The sequence below is a fragment of the Aspergillus pseudonomiae genome, assembly GCF_009193645.1.
Source record: "Aspergillus pseudonomiae strain CBS 119388 unplaced genomic scaffold BDV37scaffold_8, whole genome shotgun sequence".
Lineage (NCBI taxonomy): Eukaryota > Fungi > Ascomycota > Eurotiomycetes > Eurotiales > Aspergillaceae > Aspergillus > Aspergillus pseudonomiae.
In genome coordinates, this window is record NW_022476000.1 from 88,193 (window position 1) to 108,902 (window position 20,710).

General features: G+C 49.2%; 9 protein-coding genes across 9 annotated transcripts; 5 read left to right on the forward strand and 4 right to left on the reverse strand.

Moving 5' to 3' along the window:
* Positions 1-241: 241 nt before the first annotated feature.
* On the forward strand, positions 242-4,268 carry BDV37DRAFT_239493 (kinesin family protein). Its single transcript, XM_032080971.1, has 2 exons — positions 242-1,007; positions 1,070-4,268. Exons 1-2 carry the CDS (start codon positions 808-810, stop codon positions 3,897-3,899), a joined length of 3,030 nt encoding a protein of 1,009 aa, XP_031945267.1. The 5' UTR covers positions 242-807; the 3' UTR covers positions 3,900-4,268.
* A 13-nt stretch (positions 4,269-4,281) lies between these two features.
* Positions 4,282-5,872, forward strand: BDV37DRAFT_205586 (peptide-methionine-S-sulfoxide reductase). Its single transcript, XM_032079914.1, has 3 exons — positions 4,282-4,972; positions 5,054-5,372; positions 5,448-5,872. Exons 1-3 carry the CDS (start codon positions 4,687-4,689, stop codon positions 5,479-5,481), a joined length of 639 nt encoding a protein of 212 aa, XP_031945268.1. The 5' UTR covers positions 4,282-4,686; the 3' UTR covers positions 5,482-5,872.
* Positions 5,873-6,666: 794 nt separating this feature from the next.
* BDV37DRAFT_268720 (uncharacterized protein) lies at positions 6,667-7,993 on the forward strand (the record flags this gene model as incomplete). Its single annotated transcript, XM_032084229.1, has 4 exons — positions 6,667-6,738; positions 6,882-6,911; positions 6,960-7,743; positions 7,791-7,993. The coding sequence occupies 4 exons, from the start codon at positions 6,667-6,669 to the stop codon at positions 7,991-7,993; spliced, it is 1,089 nt and encodes a 362-aa protein (XP_031945269.1).
* Positions 7,994-11,245: 3,252 nt separating this feature from the next.
* Positions 11,246-13,080, forward strand: utr2 (putative cell wall glucanase (Utr2)). The gene is made up of 4 exons (XM_032079915.1): positions 11,246-11,294; positions 11,457-11,638; positions 11,698-12,135; positions 12,192-13,080. Exons 2-4 carry the CDS (start codon positions 11,521-11,523, stop codon positions 12,953-12,955), a joined length of 1,320 nt encoding a protein of 439 aa, XP_031945270.1. The 5' UTR covers positions 11,246-11,294; positions 11,457-11,520; the 3' UTR covers positions 12,956-13,080.
* Positions 13,053-13,867, forward strand: BDV37DRAFT_205637 (uncharacterized protein). Its single transcript, XM_032079916.1, has one exon. The coding sequence runs from the start codon at positions 13,205-13,207 to the stop codon at positions 13,751-13,753; it is 549 nt and encodes a 182-aa protein (XP_031945271.1). The 5' UTR covers positions 13,053-13,204; the 3' UTR covers positions 13,754-13,867.
* Positions 13,868-14,205: 338 nt separating this feature from the next.
* BDV37DRAFT_239503 (alkaline phosphatase) lies at positions 14,206-16,361 on the reverse strand. Its single transcript, XM_032080972.1, has 2 exons — positions 14,725-16,361; positions 14,206-14,662 (listed from the first exon to the last, which is right to left on the reverse strand). The coding sequence occupies exons 1-2, from the start codon at positions 16,223-16,225 to the stop codon at positions 14,343-14,345; spliced, it is 1,821 nt and encodes a 606-aa protein (XP_031945272.1). The 5' UTR covers positions 16,226-16,361; the 3' UTR covers positions 14,206-14,342.
* Positions 16,362-16,487: 126 nt separating this feature from the next.
* Positions 16,488-17,469, reverse strand: BDV37DRAFT_239505 (Mth938-like domain-containing protein). The gene is made up of 2 exons (XM_032080973.1): positions 16,858-17,469; positions 16,488-16,789 (listed from the first exon to the last, which is right to left on the reverse strand). Exons 1-2 carry the CDS (start codon positions 17,360-17,362, stop codon positions 16,593-16,595), a joined length of 702 nt encoding a protein of 233 aa, XP_031945273.1. The 5' UTR covers positions 17,363-17,469; the 3' UTR covers positions 16,488-16,592.
* Positions 17,470-17,787: 318 nt separating this feature from the next.
* BDV37DRAFT_296910 (kinase-like domain-containing protein) lies at positions 17,788-18,962 on the reverse strand (the record flags this gene model as incomplete). Its single annotated transcript, XM_032090210.1, has 4 exons — positions 17,788-18,167; positions 18,235-18,759; positions 18,818-18,902; positions 18,945-18,962. The coding sequence occupies 4 exons, from the start codon at positions 18,960-18,962 to the stop codon at positions 17,788-17,790; spliced, it is 1,008 nt and encodes a 335-aa protein (XP_031945274.1).
* A 363-nt stretch (positions 18,963-19,325) lies between these two features.
* On the reverse strand, positions 19,326-20,672 carry BDV37DRAFT_268724 (tRNA(Phe) (4-demethylwyosine(37)-C(7)) aminocarboxypropyltransferase; the record flags this gene model as incomplete). Its single annotated transcript, XM_032084230.1, has 1 exon — positions 19,326-20,672. The coding sequence occupies one exon, from the start codon at positions 20,670-20,672 to the stop codon at positions 19,326-19,328; it is 1,347 nt and encodes a 448-aa protein (XP_031945275.1).
* Positions 20,673-20,710: the final 38 nt, after the last annotated feature.

Below are 20,710 nucleotides of genomic sequence, written 5' to 3' on the forward strand. Positions count from 1 at the left end.
TAAAGGGTTTCATCTATCTACTTCCTAATAAGCGTGAAATAACAGTCTTTCGAAGCCATGCCGGTGTGCTATAATACACGGTTGGATCGCCGTTTCTAGTCGACTAGAAAACAATCAATACCTAGGTATTGACAAGGTACCTCAGAACTGAAACCAAGCACTAAAAATAGATCAAATAAGAAAATCATCCATGTGACAAGCGTCATCTGATTAGAAAAGTAATCTCGGGCTCTTTGATAGACTACTACCCATGCTTGATCAAACAGAGTTGTACCATGAAATTGATTAGAATTGAGCGGCATCATAGATTGCAAGGGATAGCTCCCACTAAGATCGGACCAATCAGGATTAAAAAAGTGCGTTGTGTTAGGAAGCTTGAAGTGTGGTGTTAGTGAGTTATCGCAGGAAAGTGCCAGAATTTTCCATGGTTCTGGGTTAAGGCCAAGGAATACAGACATGCTATGAGCACGCACTAGCGGTCGTCTGGGGCAACGGTGAGTTGACACAACAAGCCCCCGTGTCAACAGACCCTCAAGTGGCTTGAAGCTCACACTAGCTCCTCAGCGTAACTCAACAGGGGAAATTCTGGGGCTGCCACGAAATAGGTCCACAGTCAACATTCTTCGTCGATGAGCTCGTTCTTCAGTTTCATCTCTTCGTCGCCTCATCGTTGTTTCGACACGCCGTCGGTGTAGGGCGTCGCTGGATATTTCGATAAACTGCCCTCCCTGCGCCGATTATCTCGTCCCGAGACTCACTTTCCCCCTGGAGGGAGGTTGTACCTCTTTCATTTCGATAAACAACAATATGGCGATCCCAAGCGACGCTTCATCTATCACCGTTGCAGTCAGAGTGAGGCCTTTCACAATCAGGGAGGCGGCACAGATTTCAAAATGTGAAGATGGGCCCCTCTTCCTTGGAGATGGCTCGTTGGCTGGAGCGCCAACACCAAAACTCAATCAGAAGGGAATTCGATCGATTATCAAGGTTATCGATGATAGGTGCCTGTGAGTGCAGTGCCAATATGTCTACGTTCCTTTGACAACAACAATTGACCGAGTTCTCTCAGCGTCTTCGACCCTCCGGAAGACAACCCCGTACAGAAGTTCTCGAAAAGTGTCGTCCCCAACGGCAAGCGCGTTAAAGACCAGACATTCGCTTTCGACCGTATCTTTGACCAGAATGCCTCCCAAGGAGAGGTGTATGAAGCGACAACACGAACGCTTCTTGACAGCGTTCTTGATGGATACAACGCCACAGTCTTCGCATATGGTGCAACCGGATGTGGAAAAACCCATACAATTACGGGAACGGCCCAGCAACCTGGTATAATTTTTATGACTATGCAAGAGCTGTTTGAGCGTATCGACGAAAGATCGGGAGAGAAGGCGACAGAAATTTCTCTCTCGTACCTAGAAATCTACAATGAAACTATCCGTGACCTCCTCGTCCCTGGTGGTAGTAAAGGAGGCTTGATGCTGCGGGAAGACTCAAATAAATCGGTTTCAGTGTCCGGCCTGTCCAGTCATCACCCCCAAAGTGTACAGCAGGTGATGGATATGATTATGAAGGGTAACGAGTGTCGCACGATGTCCCCGACAGAAGCCAACGCAACCTCTTCACGGTCACATGCAGTTCTTCAAATCAATGTTGCCCAAAAGGATCGCAACGCAGATGTCAATGAACCTCACACAATGGCAACGCTGAGTATCATTGATCTTGCTGGTAGTGAGCGTGCCAGTGCCACAAAGAACAGAGGTGAGAGGTTGTTCGAGGGTGCGAATATTAACAAATCGCTCCTTGCGTTGGGTAGCTGTATCAACGCCCTCTGTGACCCTCGGAAGCGAAACCATGTTCCATACAGAAATTCGAAACTTACTCGGCTCTTGAAGTTTGCATTGGGCGGCAATTGCAAAACAGTGATGATTGTCTGTGTTAGCCCATCCAGCCAGCATTTCGATGAGACCCAGAACACCTTACGTTATGCCAACAGAGCGAAGAATATCCAAACTAAAGTTACAAGGAATGTATTCAATGTCAACCGTCATGTTAAGGACTTCCTGGTGAAGATCGACGAACAAATGAATCTGATTAACGAACTTAAAGCTCAACAGAAGGACCACGAGAGAATCGCCTTTGCAAAGTTCAAGAAGCAGACTGAAAAGAAAGACGCAGTGGTCCGCGAAGGAATCTCTCGTATCCGGAATGCTTATGAACACTCATTGCCTGAGAGGCAGGAAAGGACCGCCAACATGATCAAATCAAGACAAATTAGCCGCAGGATCGGTATGCTGTCTTCGTGGATTGCTGCTTTTGACAGTGTATGTGCAAATTCCGAGCATGAGGAGCCCTTAACGAATCTCCAAGCCATTCGCAAAACGGCACAAGGTGTTCTCCTTGAGTTGGAAAGTAGTAGACAGCACTACCACCAACGACTGTCTAGGAGCACTTGGGACAGAGGTATAAACTCAGCAGTTGAGCACGCCGTTCGTCAACTCCAGGACTTTGGAATCAACGATAATAGTGACCTTGCCAACCTTCATCGCGAAGCAGAGCTCCTGAAATCAAACACAGAGCGGGATGCATTTTCGGCGGTAGCAGAACAGGAGAAAGGGGGGGAAGCTGAAACCGTACAGCTGTTGCTTCAAGCTCAATTTGAGGCCATATCTGCAATTGAGGATATTATGCAAATGAGTGAAGAGGAAGCCGTTGAGACGGGCAAGAATATCCTTTCCAAGATGCTCGACTCCTGCTCGACTGTAACATCTAGTCTTGTGAAACCAGATGGCAGCTTGCCGCCAGCTCAGACATTCAGCCCGTTCAAGGCCATGTCGCCTAAGCCGAAGAAAAGAGTGAGTCTTGCAGCACTCCCTGCTGGAAAGACTCTCGCTGCACCGATCAGTTTGGCACCGGCAGCACCTGCCTCGCCCGGCAAGGGATCTCCCCGGCGCCGTCGGTTGGGTGTTGGCCGAAAGAGTGTCACATTCTCGCCCAAGAAGTCTCAGGCCAAGTCAACGAAACGAAGCGTACGTTGGAAGGATGACGAGCAAGACGGTTCTCTGGCCGAGTTTCAGAAGACGCCGCAAAAGCCGCGGGCGCAACTTTCCCCCGAAGGCCTTCAAGGCAGTCCCAACGAGCCCCCATTGCCTAGAACGTCACCTGTTCCGCGTGGCATTCCAGTGCCCAGTCGTAATATCAGTCCTTCGTATGGTTCTTCGCCAGTCCCTGCCCCGCCGGAGCCAACGTTGCATGTCCCAAAGAACAACCGATTCAAAGCCGGCTTCCTCTCCAAGAAAACTAGCGGCTCACCAATTGCGCCTCCTCCTTCGACCTCGCTCCCTGCCTCAGACGGTGAACATTCTCCCCTCCGCAACATCGAGAACAGCAGCTTTCTGAACCGCGCACCGATTGACCGTCCCTCTAGAATTGCGGTCCGTACTTCGAGTGGAAGCTACACCAGCAGCCCCGCATCGGATAACAAGGAAAGCTGGAAGGCAAACAAAGACGATGCCATGCGGATCAGTTCGGCGATGAGGCGCATCTCCGGTGGACATTTTGGTGCTGGTGCTTCTGCCAATTCTCTTCGGGTTCATCGTCGCCGGAGTCCGGGTTCTGCAACGTATGGCAGCTCTCCACCCGAAAACACCATGTTCACCGCGCAGGCAAGGAGAATGGCCAAGGGTGAGAAGGAGCACGAGACCAAACCAGGAGTTTTGGGGCCCCGGAATCTTCCCATTATGAAGAACACCGGACGACGGACTACTTTCGGAGGGGATATCCGGCCCCGAGACATCAGTCTCACCAGCAGGGACGCTATTCGACTCAGCGCTATGGCAACCCCCATTCTTCAAAGGCCACCCGAGAGCCTCTATTCCAACTCTGGAGCAGGATGGAGGTGACTTTAATTACTGATTCGGGAATTTTTGCATTGCATTCCGGGGGGAGTGTTTTACCAATACTTGGGAACGGTGTTTCGGAGAATAGATACCATTTGCTTTTTCTTAACTTATATTTTCGACACCAACCATGAGATCCGGTATCCGGGTTTTACCGTTCTCCTCGTTCTGTTGCGCTGAGAGCTTCACCAAATGATTTGGAAACATGCTGGAGTTTCAATTTCTATTCGATGTTAAATTTTTTTTTTTTTCATTTTGTTCCTTTCTTTCCCTTCCTTTTTCCCTCTCTGTGTATGGCATATAATGTTTCCGGAACGTGTACAATATCGGATGCGACGTTTGAAAGGGTTTTTATACAAATACGAAGCCAAGACTGTTGTCTCTACCTTAATCTATTTTCGGTCTTTAATTAAATAAATTAATTAGTACGCCGCCAGTCATTATGTCATTGCGCGAAATGACGCCACTGCAGAAACTCCGCAATCTGACAAATAGAGGAATGAAGTCTATTTCTTCCTCGACATAATTATTTAGTTATTTCCTTCCAGTTCCAACGACTAATTAATTACCTAGATTGTTGCTGCTAGAAAGCTAGCTGGTTAGTAGCACAATCAACGTTAAGCCTGAGAAGTTCAATTTTAAATTGACAGCCGGTGGGATACTAAAAATCACATTCTCTGCCCTCGCAATAACTTTGCCGGTACCCCTCAGCGGAAACCTCGAGGCAAATTCATTTTGCGAAGCAAATTGACCGCCAGTGTTCAAGTATCACGTAAAAATCCCCAGTTGAATGGCTTTCGCCGCACCCGCGATTGGTTCGACCTTATTCTCACGAATTTTCCGTCCGTTCTCCACCAGCGCTCCGTTTCTCTCTTTAACACCTGAGTCTGCATCACGCAACATGTCCAACGACACGCAAATTGCGACTCTAGCTGCTGGATGCTTCTGGGGCGTGGAGCACCTGTTCCGCAAGAACTTCGGTAATGGAAAAGGTCTCCTAGATGCGAAGGTTGGTTATTGCGGTGGATCGACGGCGTCGCCTTCGTATCGAGCTGTGTGCACCGGAGACACCGGCCGTAAGTATTGATTTCTATACTTCGCTGCAACCTATGTTCCCGAGGCTAATCAAGGATGATTCTTGCTTTGCTATATGCTAGATGCCGAAGCGGTACAGGTGACGTTTGATCCCTCCATCGTTACCTACCGTTCTCTTCTGGAATTCTTTTACCGCATGCACGACCCCACGACTCTGAACCGCCAGGGACCCGATATCGGCACTCAGTACCGTAGCGTCATCTTCACCCACGGAGACGAGCAAGAGCAGATCGCCAAGGATGTATCGGAGAAGGTTAGCCAGGAGTGGTACAAACAGCCTCTCTCCACTGTCATTGTGCCTGCCGGTCAATGGTGGGATGCGGAGGAGTACCACCAGCTCTATCTGAACAAGAATCCAGCGGGCTATGAATGTCCTGCTCAGTATGTTATAACCCGAGCTCTGATATAAGCCTCCTTTTCTTGTGAGGGGGAGTCAAGGGCTAATGTTCCACGCAGCTTTGTGAGAGACTTCCCGCCTCTTTCTGCCTGACTGGAGGCGAAGATATGAAGTATGAACTTCGAGAATATGCCCGTCTTGGATGGTCTTGAGATGGTGCGGCTGGACTGGTGCCGTCACTAAGACATTTTACAAAATAACAGCATTGTAAAAAAATGATCAGTTTGCCCAGCACAAACTTGTTCGTTTCTGGCATGTGTATTATTGAAGCGACCCGAGATGTGTATCATATCTCTCTCAGATATTATTCAGATGTCTCACAGTGTGTGCTCATCTTATTTTCATGGTATCCTAGTTCTTCAGAGAGTTATGTAGGAAAGGAGCGTGTCTCCTACCATATGGCAATGTGTTGAATACTAAACGCAAGTACTACCTACAGACAACCGGACGTAGAAGGAGAGACATCATTAAGTCAGTGTTTTTCAAAGAATGCAATACATAGTTCTAACTACCCTCGAAGCGGGTGAGGAATATGTGAAGTTCGTTATCTAGCAGGCAGTGGCTTTCCTGTTGTTGTCTTCTTTGTTTACTATGGTATCAATTCACTCATTCAAGTATGGCCTCAGGTGACAACTTCCCTCTGTCCCAATGCAGACACACCACCTTCTCTCTCTTTTCTTTCCGCCATCACTCTCTACCTCTTCCTCTCCCATCCTTTCACAGGGCATCACATTTCTTTCTTCTCCCCATCAATCCATCGCCCACTCCCTGTTTCTTCGATTGCCAGTACCAGAATTCTCTGCAGAAGTGTTGCCTGTCAAGAATATTTGCTCGGTGTTCTGGCTGTCTAATAGACTCTCGATAACAGAGCAGAGAATTTTGAGCAGAAAGGCGTTTGACGCACTCTCTGTAGCGGACTAACTGTATCTCACATCCTCCCCAATCCACCCTCTACCCGCAGCAGTTGCTTTCTTGGGATTTTTCATTGCTATCACTGCCTTTGTTTCTATACGTACCATTTTGTCACATTACCCACAGGTATTTCCTCGACGGGTGCTCAACCTGAAGGCCAGTCGACAGAGCCTTAGGGAGGCTTTGAACGGTATGAGTCTCCATCGACCTCGTTGTACCCACGCGTATCCGTCACTGATTCTGACCGCGCTGGTGAGAAGGAGCCCTCAGATACTCTTCCACAAACAGGAGTGCCTTCCAGGGCACTATCTCATCTGTTGAGGCGGTTAGTATCAGCGGCTCCGTTATATCAGGTTGGGTCTCGTTATGATGGCGGGCTACTCTGTTGAGGCAGCCATGGCTGAGGCCTTGGGTCATCTTAACCGCATCGCGTGTCATGTAAGCGTCTCTCACACCACAGATGAAATTATGGAAGCCATTACTGAGTGAATAAGTTCCGCAAGCACGAGCAGCACAGTGCCGCCAATGAGATTGGCAAATTGAGCATTATGATTGTTAATGTCTTCTCCGAAGCTGTTGAGCAGATTCCCATTAACGAGTTCGCTGATGTGGTAAGCTGCTCTATCAACATCCGGACGCAGGATTAGTCTCAGTAACAGGAGCAGGCTACAAGCTGCCAGAACACTGGGGTTAATCACAATATGATTCAGCAACAAGCTGTCGCGGCTCTCATGAACGAGGTCGAGAAGGGAAAAGACAGTATCACCTGTCAAACCAGCACCTTGCAGAACATCCCGTCTGAAGCCCAGCTCCCAACGACTGGAAGCTGGGCTCAGGTTGCTGGTTCTACCTCAAGTCATCCAGTCCATCCTCAAGGGGTGGGCCAGTTTATGACACCGTTGCCCTTGGGACCGGCCTCTCTGTCCAAGCAGAGCTCGACCAATGACGAGAATAGTAATACTCGAGTGTCAGGAATCTCAGACGTCGCGCTTTCTGCGCCCATGTTTCCAGAAATTCCAGAGGCCAAGGCAGGAGTCCTTCGTGTCTATGGCAAAACCTCCAAAGAGATCATTCAGTATCTTACTACCCGTATCCACGAGGGTCCATTGCAGGACATTCGACTTGAAACCAATGGAAGGACGCGAGTGACCTTCCAGCATGCGTCTCAGGCGCTTGCTTTCCTGAAGTCTAACCAGGAGATGGAGCAAATGCTTGGCTACGGACGTTTTGGATGCGGCTACCGCGTTGAGTTGGCTGAGATTATTGATTGGAACGACGATCATCGTCGGATGAACCAGCCCATCCGAGAGCGCCGTCGCCTGTCATTCGCGAGAAAGCGGCTCTTTGCCGACAATATGTCACCAGAGAAGTGGAAGCAGGACATCCGCACTTTAGCTGGACCAGGGAACATTGATTTCCTCTGGGTCTTCAATTCTGGTAATGGTGAGTTCGTAGCAACAAAACCGATAGGCCAAATCCCAGCTAATCAGTGGTAGCAACGGCTGTCTTCACGAGCACAACCGTTGCTCGCAAGGTTTTGGAAGTGTTTAACCGATGGAAAGACGGCCGAAACGTTTACAGTGGGGTTTCCGTGACCTACTCGTCGGATCCATGCGAGAAAGAGTTAGTTTTGGTCAAAGACACTGCTCGCCCCAACATTGCCAAGAATTTTGTGAAAAGACCCATTCGATAGATCCAGGGCTGCCGTTGAACGGATGGGCAATGCTTCGAGCCCGTTTCATCCCGACTGCTTTAAAATGACATCACATCAAGTCAAACGCATGGGGAATTTCAAAGTCTTTTTGTTTTATTTTATTTTATTTTATTTATTTATTTATTTATTTTAAAAAAAGAAAGAAATGAGAAAAAAAATAATTAAGGTAAGGAAAGCAAAGGGTAAACTGTTTGCGGGGAGTTGGAGTTTTGTGGAATGTTGCGCAGGCGATTCGAGCAACGTGGGAAAGGTACCACCCGATCTGAGCCATAGGAATGGAATGGAAGCACGAGTGGGATTGATTATACGCATGTACGGAAATGTCAGGTTGTTTGAGATGGTCTCCTGTGGACGAGTTGTTTTGGCCACTTTGTGGTCCGACTGACCCTACACGCAAGCAAAGCCAGATCTATGTTCCCTGAGACACTATCACACATGCAAAGGGCTGGTCTCCGCGCAACTCACCATAAGGATGATTTGCAAGTCGAACCTTCTGCCTTGAGTAGCGTCTGCTGTGGTTTGTCGACAGTTCAGAACATGCTGGTAGGGAAACAGTCAACCAAGGGTGGAGAGTGCCAGAGAGATATCAACAATGGCATTCGGAGGCCGCGGGCAGATACTCGAGTAACGATAGCTCATAGAAACCAAATACCAGTCTGTATTACTGATGTGATATGAGCCTTCACCGTCCTTTGGATTAGTCCCAGTGCGTCGTCATCTGAAAGATCCTCCTACTCAAACAAGTGACATGGTCTCATGTGTACACGGGACAGGTGCCCCTTGCAGCAGCGATCATGATTGCTGATATGGACCGAAAACGGTAATGATGCCAGGGGAACGCGATCAGATAAATCACAAAATTTCGTTATTTGTTTATTTATTCGGAAATTGCTGGAAAGGGAAAACCAGCATAAGAGCCGTCAAGGGCTCGACTATTTCAGAGGTTGAAGCACGGAATTAAGGGATAAAGATAGGCACCACAGATACATGCTCATGATGTCAGAGCTGATGAAGCTCGGGAAATTTTCTCCTGTTTATCGCTGTCAACATTGTTGAATGATAGAATTTTAGAACCCTGTCTGGTCCGTCATGAATGTAATTCGTAGCGTATGGATGGATGGACGGGTGGATCTACTAATGTAGGTACAGACATACGGCAGTGGCCGACTCATGCATCAGAGGCTACCCCTGTTGGGCAGGTGAGAAAAGGAGAATGTTACTGGTAGCTGGGAGCAGATATCAAACCCAATAAAGTTCAGTAGAGCAGGCTATCATTACTGTAATCAATTGGGCCAAGGTGCCAAGTTAACTTCCTGGTTATTTCCCCATTATTAGCGGACTATCTCTGGTTGGTATTGAGTAAAAAGAATCTCTCTGGCTGAGTTCTTTTTTTTCCCTATGATTTTATGTTGTATTTAGTTATTTGTTAAAAAAAAAAAAAACTCTCATTGCGCATTCGGTTCGCATACAACCTGGAGAACTTAGTTTCGTTATCTTCCGGTCCGAATGAACAACATGTTTTAAACATAATCTATTTATGTAGCTGTCAGCTGAAACCGGCGGAGTTTAGTAGACAATGGCTTCCTTTTCAGAAATGATTTTGCCTCTGATGTCACACATTCCAACGGTGTCAGTGGCAATGTTAACATGTCCGAAGAAATTTCCAAAAGAATCCTAATTATAGAATCAAGTAGACTTTTTCTTTTTGTCATTTGATTGATTCTCTCGCTGTGGGAGACAACATATTTCCTTATCTAACACAGCTGAATGACCAAGAACACCAAGAGCCCCCGAATGTGGGAGTACCGGAGATAAATAGTCGGAAGAACCGTTAGGCTTCCTTGATTAGGAGAGTGTTCCACTGTGGTAGCCAGAGTCAGTAGTGCCCCCCTATCTATCGAAAACTCTTCGGTGCACGGGTAGACAGTGGAGAGGTCAAAGACGAAAAATTGCCGCAGATTAAATTTGATTCTTGACATAGATTACTGTGGTCGCAATGTCTGACAGCCGTTAAAATTACTCACACTTATCTTCGGGACGGAGGATGAAATCGGCGTCTCCTTTCCCGGGAAGAGGAGGGGGGAATTATAGTAATCAGGTGATATCGATGCTCTGATTCGAATTGGAGTTGCCTTAAGACAAAAGATCCACGCGCCCTGCGTAGGGAAAACCGTCATTGGCCCTGAAGGGACTCCTGCGAACCAACGACGGTGATTGGAGTAAGACATGTTTAATTTATGAGCAGAAGAATCATAGTGGAAGCCCAGTGCATGGTACTAGGTACATAGTGTCCACAAACTACTTCGAGTAGTGTGGCTGTCTGGTCCGGACCTGCCAATCGGCAGCTTTTTCCTGATAAGAAGAACCCCATTGAGTTTTCTCCTATGGCGGTGGGTCCGTTCCCGAGAAGGGTTCAGTTCAGGTTCGAATTCAGGGCTTCTTTCCTTTTGGTGGTTTTTTCGTTATTTATTTATTTATTTTTTTCACTTTCCTTCTTTTGTGGTATGGTATGCACGGGACTGGACACACAAACAACCTTCGTCAATGCCCTGGGTACCGTACGTATCGCTAGTACCGTATGTAACGTTCACATCCAGGTTCCCTAACTGACGATTCCGGAGATGTCAACTTTGTTCTGTATAACATTCCGATGGCTGTTGGGAATAGTTTCTTATCTTGTGAGATCTGTCAAGATCTCGAAAACAAGGAATCACCAGAAGAGTCGGGAGTTTGATATCTTCTGGACGTCTTCTTGGGATCAATTCCTTGGACTGAAATTGGAGGCAATGACCTAATCCGGTGACCGTGCCACCCATCAATCGTGGGGAAAAGGTCCATCGTCTCGTGGTTCCTCCGTATTAATGGAAACGGCAATTACTTTACCTTGCCCAGTGTAGTACCTGCAATACTGACTAGTGACATGGATTCATTTAAAGAACTTACTTCTACCCCCGATTCAACCTCTCCAGGAAAATCCGCCCCCCTCCCCTTCCCTATCGTTTCGCCAACCCTTTCTTGTCTTCAAGGATCCTTACTTGTCGACTCGTTTGGTGTTAAATCCCCCTTCAACGAGGATCCACGGAGATCTCGTTCCTTACCAGTTTCCCTCGTTTACTGAACTCCTTTCCTCCTCTCGGCGGCGATTCTGTCCCGCGGTCCTTCATTAACTGGCGTGTCCGTTGATTGGGTCTCGATCCTATATATTGTCCAATAATTCGTTGGCCCTGCGACAGGTCTTATTTAATCGATTCCTCTCTTTCTTCGAACCCCTACAAGTTCGGTACGTTCCCTAGCCTTTTCCAATTTTTTTTCCTCTTTTTTCTCTGGGGTTCGATCTATACTATCTGGTACCGATAAGCTCCGGCGACGAGGGAGAAAAAAAGCCAAGGGAAATTGTCAACAGGACTGGTGGCTAACGCCCACACTGTAGTGCAAGCTGCAGACTCCTGTATAAAAAGTCGCACATCGCTGCATGCCCTTGTCGCTGTAACTATATTCTCGGCATTATGGTTCGCTTCGTTTCTTCTCTGCTCCTGGCCTCTTTGGCCTCCACATTCGCTTGGGCCGATACTATCAAGTGCGACGCTAATAACAAATGTCCGGAGAAATACCCTTGCTGCTCTCGTGAGTTCTCTTCCATATTCGAACATAGTGTAACGCTCGTGCTGACGTTTCTCCGTTAGAATATGGTGAATGTGGAACTGGCGCTTACTGTCTTGGCGGCTGTGATCCCATGCAGTCGTTCAGTCTTGATTCCTGCATGGCCGAGCCGGTTTGCAAAAGCAAGACCTACAAGTGGGACAACCTCGACAGTGCTGCGCTGAACACCAAATATCTTGGTAACGCGTCGGCGTCCGACTGGGTCTACAGCGGCTTCCCCAAGGTCGAGGATGGCAACCTGATCCTCACCATGCCGAAGAACAGCGTGGGCACTTTGTTCGCAAACAACCACTACGTCTGGTATGGTAAGATCAAGGGTAAGGTAAAGAGCAGCCGTGGCAAAGGTGTCGTGTCTGCTTTTATCCTGCTTTCGGACGTCAAGGATGAAATTGATTTCGAGTTCGTCGGCTACGACTTGGATAACGTCCAAACCAACTACTACTGGCAGGGCGTCCTCGACTGTAAGTGATTCGTCTGCGCTAAGGTTGGAATAGCTGACACTCACGCCTTTGCTTAGACAACAACGGCGGAAAGGCCCCCACGGGCAGCAGCACTTTCGACGAATGGCATGAGTATGAAATTGACTGGAAGCCCGAGGCCATCACCTGGTCAGTTGACGGAAACGTCAAGCGGACGCTGACTCGGGAATCCACCTGGAATGAGACTGCCAAGCGCTACCAATTCCCTCAGACCCCTTCGAGAATGCAATTGTCTCTTTGGCCCGCCGGTCAGGCAAGCAACGCCGAAGGTACCATTGAGTGGGCTGGTGGTGAGATCGACTGGGACAGCGAGGACATCAAGGACAAGGGCTACTACTATGCGGAATTCGGAGAGATCACTGTTGAATGCTATGACCCTCCGTCGAACTCGGGGGATGGCAAGAAATCGTACATCCTCACGAACAAGGACGGTCTTGAGGGCTCCTTCAAGCTCACCAACAACGACACTGTGCTCGCCTCTCTTGGTGCGACCGGTCTCAACCCAGATCTCGGCGCCAGCTCCTCTTCGTCCTCGTCTTCGAGCTCGTCCACTGGCAACAGCGTTCCTGAAAACCGCGGTGGCTCCGGTAATGAGCCTGGTGTAAGTGGCTCCAACAGCACCAGTAGTAGTGGCAGTGGCAGCGGCAGCGGCAGCAGTGATTCTGGATTCAGCCAGGGGAGCAACGACGACAGCAACAACAGCAACAACAACTCGAATGGCGCCGCCTCTGCGAACGAGCGTGTCATGAAGGGTTCCTTCTTCGCCGTCTTGGTCGCTGTCGTCGTGCTGGTTACTCTATGAACCAGTGACTATTAATTTGGGCCCTTGCCTTCATTCTTGAATATTCTTCTCTTTCTTTCTTTCTTTTTTTTTTTTCTTGGGTATATAACAACACTTACCCCCATTCCATACCCACACGGTTTTGGTGTGTCCTGTTAAATTTACCTTCTATACATGGCGGTCCCTCACTCTACATGTCTGTCGCCTTATACCAGTTAACTACTTTATTCTGATTGGACGTCTTGATGCTCTTAATGATCGCGCGTGGCGATGCCGCAAATGATGCATTGCATGCCGTTTGATACTCATTCTAATACCCTTGTTTGCGTTTTGATGCTAGTATATGTATTGTTAATTGATTGGCTCGGTGTCGGATCAATGAAGATAATTTTCTCCTGGCATTCCACTTTTATTATAATACATCTGTATGTTTCCTTTACATTGCTGTATGTGCTTTCGTTTTCCCTTCAACGACTGCACTACTTTTACAAAGCTCTTTCAACGACAATCATGGCAGAACCTTCATTCCTGACCATAACAACGAACGCAAATCTTACTTCTTGTTTTATATCCATGCTAAACATAATCCATCCAATTCCAAATAAGCCACCAAAGACACAAACACTCCATACCTACCCAAACCCCAAATACAAGATGAATCCCACTCAATCCCTCCGCATCTCCTTAACCCCCAAATATCTATATCTATCTATTCAATCTCCCACCATCCACACAAGAACCCAACAAACCAGGCGGCTTAACCCTCCAAAGAACAGAACCAAAACCCCCACCACCACCGTCAACAAAGAAATCCATTAAGAAGGAAATAAAACCAAGGAAGAATAATGTGCTACTACATCCAGATCTCCTACCTGGGCTGTCCGCACACGGAGTTCGAAATCGATCAACTGTGCTATACCGTCCTCGAGCAGCTTCAGCGGATCGATGATTCCCGGGAATCGGAGGATGAGGTGCCGTTTGAGGTCCCCGATTGTTGTCCTGATGGGGTTGATTGGGCGTTTTGGGGGAATCTAAAGGGTGAGAGGGTTAATGAGGGGCGTTGTTTTGGGTGTTTGAGGGGTTGGTAGGTGGTTTTTTTATCTTAATTTGTATTTCTTCGGGTTGTATGAGTAGTATTTCCTTTCTTGGAGTATTTATAGACGGGTGTTGGTTGGCGTTTGCTTAGGGTTAATTGTGATGCATACGATCTATTTTTGAATCCCTAGCCATTGTTGATACTTATTGGTTCTAATGAGGTTGTATATCGAATCGCAAATTATAGAGATATCATTCTCTTCACAATTTCACTAAACAATACATCTATAACCAAAGCCGAAACCAACATATATAGAACCGTAGATCAAGCCCAGAACGCCAATTCATAGATCGCTAGATGGATTGTAGTATATTAATGCAGCTCGCCGCAGCCACATTCCCTCGTGTCAAGGTCCATGGAGCGCTTCTTGAATTCTCCATGGTAGGTGTCCAAGCCCTCCGTGCGGACAGCTTCACCCAAGGGATCTCCCAACCAGCTGAGAGATGTGGAGGTGGAGGGTTCGATTTCAGGCTTCCATGTCCACGCGCTAGGAGTTTGAAGTCGTTTGGTGACGTCTTCCACGTCTACTTCGAGGTAGTCAGAGAGGAAGGCTCCAACGTCTGTGTTCTCATTGTTTCCCACCAGACGCCAGGCGTCCTTGGTGGAGGAGGCGTAGATGTTCACGTCGACGGCTAAACCATGTGTTGTTAGCTTGTACGGTTACTAATGAGAAGACAGGGGAAGGGGAACATACATGAATGTCCATGAGTGGACCACCCAATCTGGGCCCTACGGCTGATGATGTCGGCAAACACGTAGTCAACCTTATAAGGCAGCTTGGGATCAAGAAGATGGTCGATTTCCTCATCCGTCGCATCGCCAACGCCCAGGGATTTCTCTAAGAGTTCGCGAGCGAATTTTCGCTGGGACTTAGCATCCGTATTCTTGGAGAGATATTCCTTAAGCGCCGCGCCGGCAAACTCAGAGGAATGGCTGGCGTTGGCCAGAACGCCCGGCAACCATTTGTACTCTGGATAATCGTCATGCAGCTGTCGGGCCGCGGCCAGACCCCCCGTTTCGTGGTCGGAGGTACTGACCACTACTCCTGGGGTGGAATCTTGCTCCAGGAACTCGAGGACAGCTGCGAAGGCCCGGTCGTAAGCAAGGACTTCGTGGACCTGTGCTGCGGGGTCGTTTCCGTGTCCGGCGTGGTCGATGCGAGAGCCTTCGATCAAAATGAAGAAGCCCTTGTCGCTGTCCGCAGTGGCTTGGCTGAGGGTCTTGAGTGCGGTACGGGTCATTTCTTCCAGGGATGGGTACACGCCATCCTGGCTGCGACGGTCGATTTCGTAGGGGATGTCCTTCTCCGCGAAAAGACCCAGAAGCGGCAGCTTGGCTTCCGAGCCGCCGTTCAGGGCATCGAAGCCCTTTCGGTCGTCCAGGTAGTGGAAGCCCTTTTGGCCTGCGATCTCTACCAAGTCCCGATCATCGCCACGGCAACTACCTTCCGTTGAGTTGGGGAGGAAATGGCAGCGTCCACCACCGAACATCAAATCCACCACCCGGCCTAGCGGGTGCTCGCCGATCTCCTGCTCCGCGATACGATCCTCATATTGGCGAAGGTTAACATGCGAAGCAAAACAGGCAGGGGTAGCATCCGTAATCCGAGTTGTGACGACCAAACCGGTCTTATAACCAGCCAAGGCAGCAGCCTCAAGCACAGTTCCACAAGGCGAGTGGTTAGGCAGCACGGAGATAGCTCCATTGTAGCTCTTATGGGCGCATGAGAAGGCAGTAGCACCGGCCGCCGAATCGGTGACAAGGCTGTTGCTGGACCTCGTCCTGGAAGTACCAATAATGTGGTCATCCAGCACCAGTGTCTGGTCCACGGGCAGTCCCTCCGTGAATTGTCTATAGTTTCTAGTCATAGTCAAACTAGTGGGTCCCATTCCGTCGGAGACCATGAAGATCAGGTTCCGCTTGCCGGTCGGCTTGCCTCCGGGGCCCCAGGGCTCCTTCGCGTTATGGTTTTTGCTCGTCTCATGTTGGTAAACCACGGCGAGAACTATCACAGCGATCGTAGCAATGAACGCCCAAGAGAAGAGACCGACGTCTTTCCAGAAGGCCCATTTGCTGCGTTGCTGTTCGCGGTGGGTGCGCTCGCCTGTTAGTAAGGCGTCCTCCTCTTCTGCATTCCGAATCGAGGAGTGGTCGGAGGAGGGGCGCGGAGCCAAAAGGGGCTCATCTCGCGCCATGGCTGACGGACTGCCTTCAGAGATCGACTTGGGGGATTAATTGCAATGTAAAGGGATCATGGACATCGGATAGAGGGTTTTCTGAGAGTGAGGAGAAAGGGAGACGGTGAGGAGAGATCGATTCAGGTGAGTTGGGGTATTGGCTTGGCACGGGACTTTGATACGTCACGTTGCCCGGGACCTGAAACTGCCCGTATTTAGTTAGTCTATTGCATACCTAAGTCGAACTATTGGTAGATCATTACGGAAGTCGATGGGGGAATTCATGAGCGTAGAGAATATTAGTACTCCATACATGACATAGTTATAATATTACACAGTCCCAAAATTTTATACAGTGGTACAAGATCCCTCCGAAGAAGAGTATCTACCGTCCCTTCCACCCAATCGGAATCATAGCCGCCGCGATCTCAGACACTCCTCTTTCAGTCGCGAGCAGATTGAACTGCGCAGCGGCATTCCTAGTATCCAGAACCTCAACCCGAACACCCAAGGAATTGATTTGTCTCCTTGTCTCAGGGGAAAGAGGAAACACAGAAGCGCCCATCCCAATAATCAAGAGGTCTGCCCGTAGCATTCAATTAGCAAAAGCTTCTCTCAAGAAGACGCACAGAGAGAACGATAACACCTACCCGGACGAGGCCATACGAGTCCCAAAAGACCCCAAGCTTGTTCGTCAACCTCAAACTGGCCCTTCTTGTTCACCATAGCATTCTTTCCACCATCCACCGTTGTCCACGGTCTCCATGAGAAAGCCTCGCCCCCAACAAGCAACAGACCATCGCCGTTTGTGAGCTTGAGGCCATTATCCAAATGGAATCCATTGTCCAGGCAAGCATCAATAGCGGTAGTAGGCGCTGGGATGTTGCCGAGTACGTTCAGCGCAGCAAAGTCCGTTTGCGTGTCCTCTGTTGACTGCGGGCCCCGATCGTGGCTCGCTGGCTTCGCGGTGTGCGCGCGAGGAACCATCCGTACGGGGCGGGCATTGTTACTGTTGTTGCGGTATGTTTGTACATAGGGGGTGATTCTAGAGATGGGAGATACTGAGCGGACGTTTGTGCATAGTCGACTGGTGACATTGGGGGCCCAGATGGATGTGCGCAAAGCACGGAGTAATTGGGGTGATGGAGGGTGCATTGTGATGATGTGGATATGGTTGATGTCTGGGAATTGATTGGTATTGGCCAGTCGAGTCAGGACGTAGTTGTAGGGATCTGATCAAGGGATCAAGAGCGAAATAATGCGAGTGGAGATGGAGATTTAATCTGGAGTTGCGATGATCGATAGCCCGTGATGTAAACGCTTCCTTGGAGCCTTAGGCAACAAATGCTGAGTAAGACCTAACGGTATCGACCATCATTGGTCCATTCAAGTCAAGTATGTACACCATCGTCTAGTCTAGGTATACTTCAACATTGCACCTTGGAAGTAAGCCCTCGTTGAGCTAAGCCTGGCGAGATCCATGTGGAGATATCAACATCTATATCTACAACAGATCTTTATCACCAAATAGCCGCAGAAGTATTCACAAATATTGACACCCAAAAACCACCATTATGCTGCTATAGACACTTTTTTACCTGTTCCTTAAGTCTTTTTTTTTGATGCTGCCGCAGAAGTTCCTCCTCTTGTTTGAACGTCCAGTCATATATCTGGTCATCTTTGAACCCTTCACGCTGAAACAGACCCCGGAAATTGTCACGCAAATAGGCGTAGTCAGGAGTCGCCTTCAAAAAGATATGCAGGAAGTATAAATTGAACGCTGGCGGCAGGTCTTTGCAAAGCTTTTCGACACGTATATTGCGCTTCATCTCAGCCACGGCTATCTGTCTCTCCCAGTCTGTGCCAGTTGGTGTCCAGAGCCTCTCCCACGGAAGGTGGCCTTTGAGTAATCGGACGAACACGTATCCTAGGCTTTCCATGTCATCGCGGGGTGATTGCTCTAGATTTGATTATAACCCTTTTTTCAATACAACAGAAGCGAAAAAGAGAAAAAGAGAGAAACGTACGCTTCGCATAATGCGCCCGCCAAGCAGCATATACCTCTGTCCCCTGCAAACCAATGCCAACCTCAGGATTTCTCTCGCATTCACGCCTATCATGACGCTCCCGCTTCAAAATCTGATGGTCACTCATTGTACTATACCTCTTGACTAAACCCAAATCAGCCACATACACCATATTCGCTTTCTTCCCAACTCCTATCAGCAGGTTCTCTGGCTTAATATCTCGATGGACGCAGTTTCTCGAGTGAAGCTCCTGAAACCGACATATCAACTGATCTGCCAGCAAGAGCACCGTCTTTAGGGAAAATCTGCGCCCACAGTCCCGCCACAGATGGGCCAGGCTGGGCCCCAGGAGTTTAATGGCCGTGGCATGGTATCGTTGATCGTGTCCTGCCCAGTAAAACTTCGGGACTCCCACGAGTCCGGCCAGATAGCGGTACCCACTGACCTCGCGATGGTACGATCTGTAGCCCGCCGGCTCATGGTAGAGCTTTATGGCTAGCTCTTTGCCGGTTTTGTGGTCTCTGGCTTGGAGAGCTGTCAGGTCTGTAGGCCTCGTTGTTATTGTTGCTAAACTGGGCTGTACCTATGTATACACTGCCTTCGCCGCCGCCAGCTATAGGGCGGATTAGCTCGAACCTGTTATTGATGAACTTTTTCTGCGGTGGAGTCTCTATCAGGAGGAGCTCTTAGATGTGGAAAGGCTAACATACCACTGGTAGCGGTCCCATAGTGAAAGGTCGATAGGTTCTTGCATAATTTGGTGTAGGTGAGAGATAGGGGTGGCTACATACTTTATCATACCTGGCAATTACTCGGGACTATGTCTCTTTGTTGAAGAAGAATAGGTTTGTTATCCTGGAACGGACCTGTTCCCTCTTTATAGTGTGGTGCTTCAAAGCCCTCTGTGATACCGGCTCAAAGAGCAATATTCTGTCTTCTATTACTATAGTCCTACAGAACAGGATTGCACGCATAGAACAAGAAATCGGTAGATGCCGAAGCAAACAAGTTCACATCGATTGCAACCGGAAGGTATCGATGAAGAAACTCTCAGGACCAGCCTGATCAATCGATAAGGATGCATGATCCGTTCAGCGTGCGGTCTTCTGCTGCAACTCACTGCAAGCCAGCAGCTTCATATCATAAACGCAGTGCATAACTCCCGGCGCATAAGTCTTCACTTGTTCGACATGGCGACATTCCGCCGGTGCAGCAACATCCCGCATCCCAAGAGCTTCAGCCCGCAACCTCCCAAACTCCACCGTGATAAGCCCCTTCTTCTGCTCGATCTCGCGCACGTCCACATTCTCATGCACATGGACCCAACCCCCCAACTCCGCATCAACCATCCTGCACGCATTCCCCCAAGCATCAACAGACGTCGGAAGAAGCCCTAAGTTGACATGACGAATGCAATTCCATTCCCCCCTCCCCTCCATAACATCACGAATCTCCCTCAAAATGTCCGCCGCAAACCGATTATCTCCATGAAAGAGAACGACCCGATCAGTATCCTTCAAACTGCCCACCAAGTCCCGCATACTCTCACTCAACCCTCCATCCTCCTGGACCCTAACAACCCTACACCCCCAGCCATTCTCCTCACACCCGCGTCGAAGCCCCTCAACCGACCAGCCATTAATCTCCCACCCCCAAACTCGCCTCACCCCCCGTTTCAGATACGAAAACACAAAATACCCGATCCCAGCATACATATCCACAACACCCACATCCGAAACGGCCTGCCCATCCAACTGGGCCACCTCCAACCCCTCGAACGGGGCCCCGTGGCCCAAAACCCGCGCTTTCTCCGTAACGTTCCCGCGGGAGAACATCGTATAGAGCGGGGCCCAGATCTGCACAATCCCATGGTTCTGTATCGTGCGCACCCAGAACGCCCGTTCCAGGTCCTCATCGCTCGGCTGGCCCTCTTCGCCAGCGGGAGAAATAGTACTAGTAGCACCAGTAGTAGCAGGAGGCCCAAAGTCGCCGTACAGTGGGACGAGGCCAGCGGGACTGCGCATGCGGTTCTCGTGGCCTTGCGTGTCTGTGGGCGCGATGGGCGCGTTGATGGCGATATGCGTTACGCCCATGCGACTGAAGGCCTTTACGAGTGAGGCGTAGAGGGCCTGTTGCTGTGGAGCGGTTAGGGATTGGTACAGGGCGCTCCAAGCTGGGGGGCTGCTGAAGGCGTTCACGGGGAGGAGGAGCATGGGCTCGTAGACCGTGAAGCGTTTTGGGAGATTGGATTGTAGCGTCTCTGGTGAGAGGCCATATTGGGACAGTGTTTCTGGGGCGATATTGTTTCTCACAAAGTCTTGGATGCCAATCTGGAGCGGGTTGAGAGTCTTGGGGGATGGCCTCTTGCCGCCTTTTTCATGGCGAGTGGGCTTCTTGATGGTGGGGGGTTGTGATGGGGGTGTTGTTTCTTGGTCCATTGTTGATCTTGGTGTTGGGTTGGGGATTTGCTGAGTGT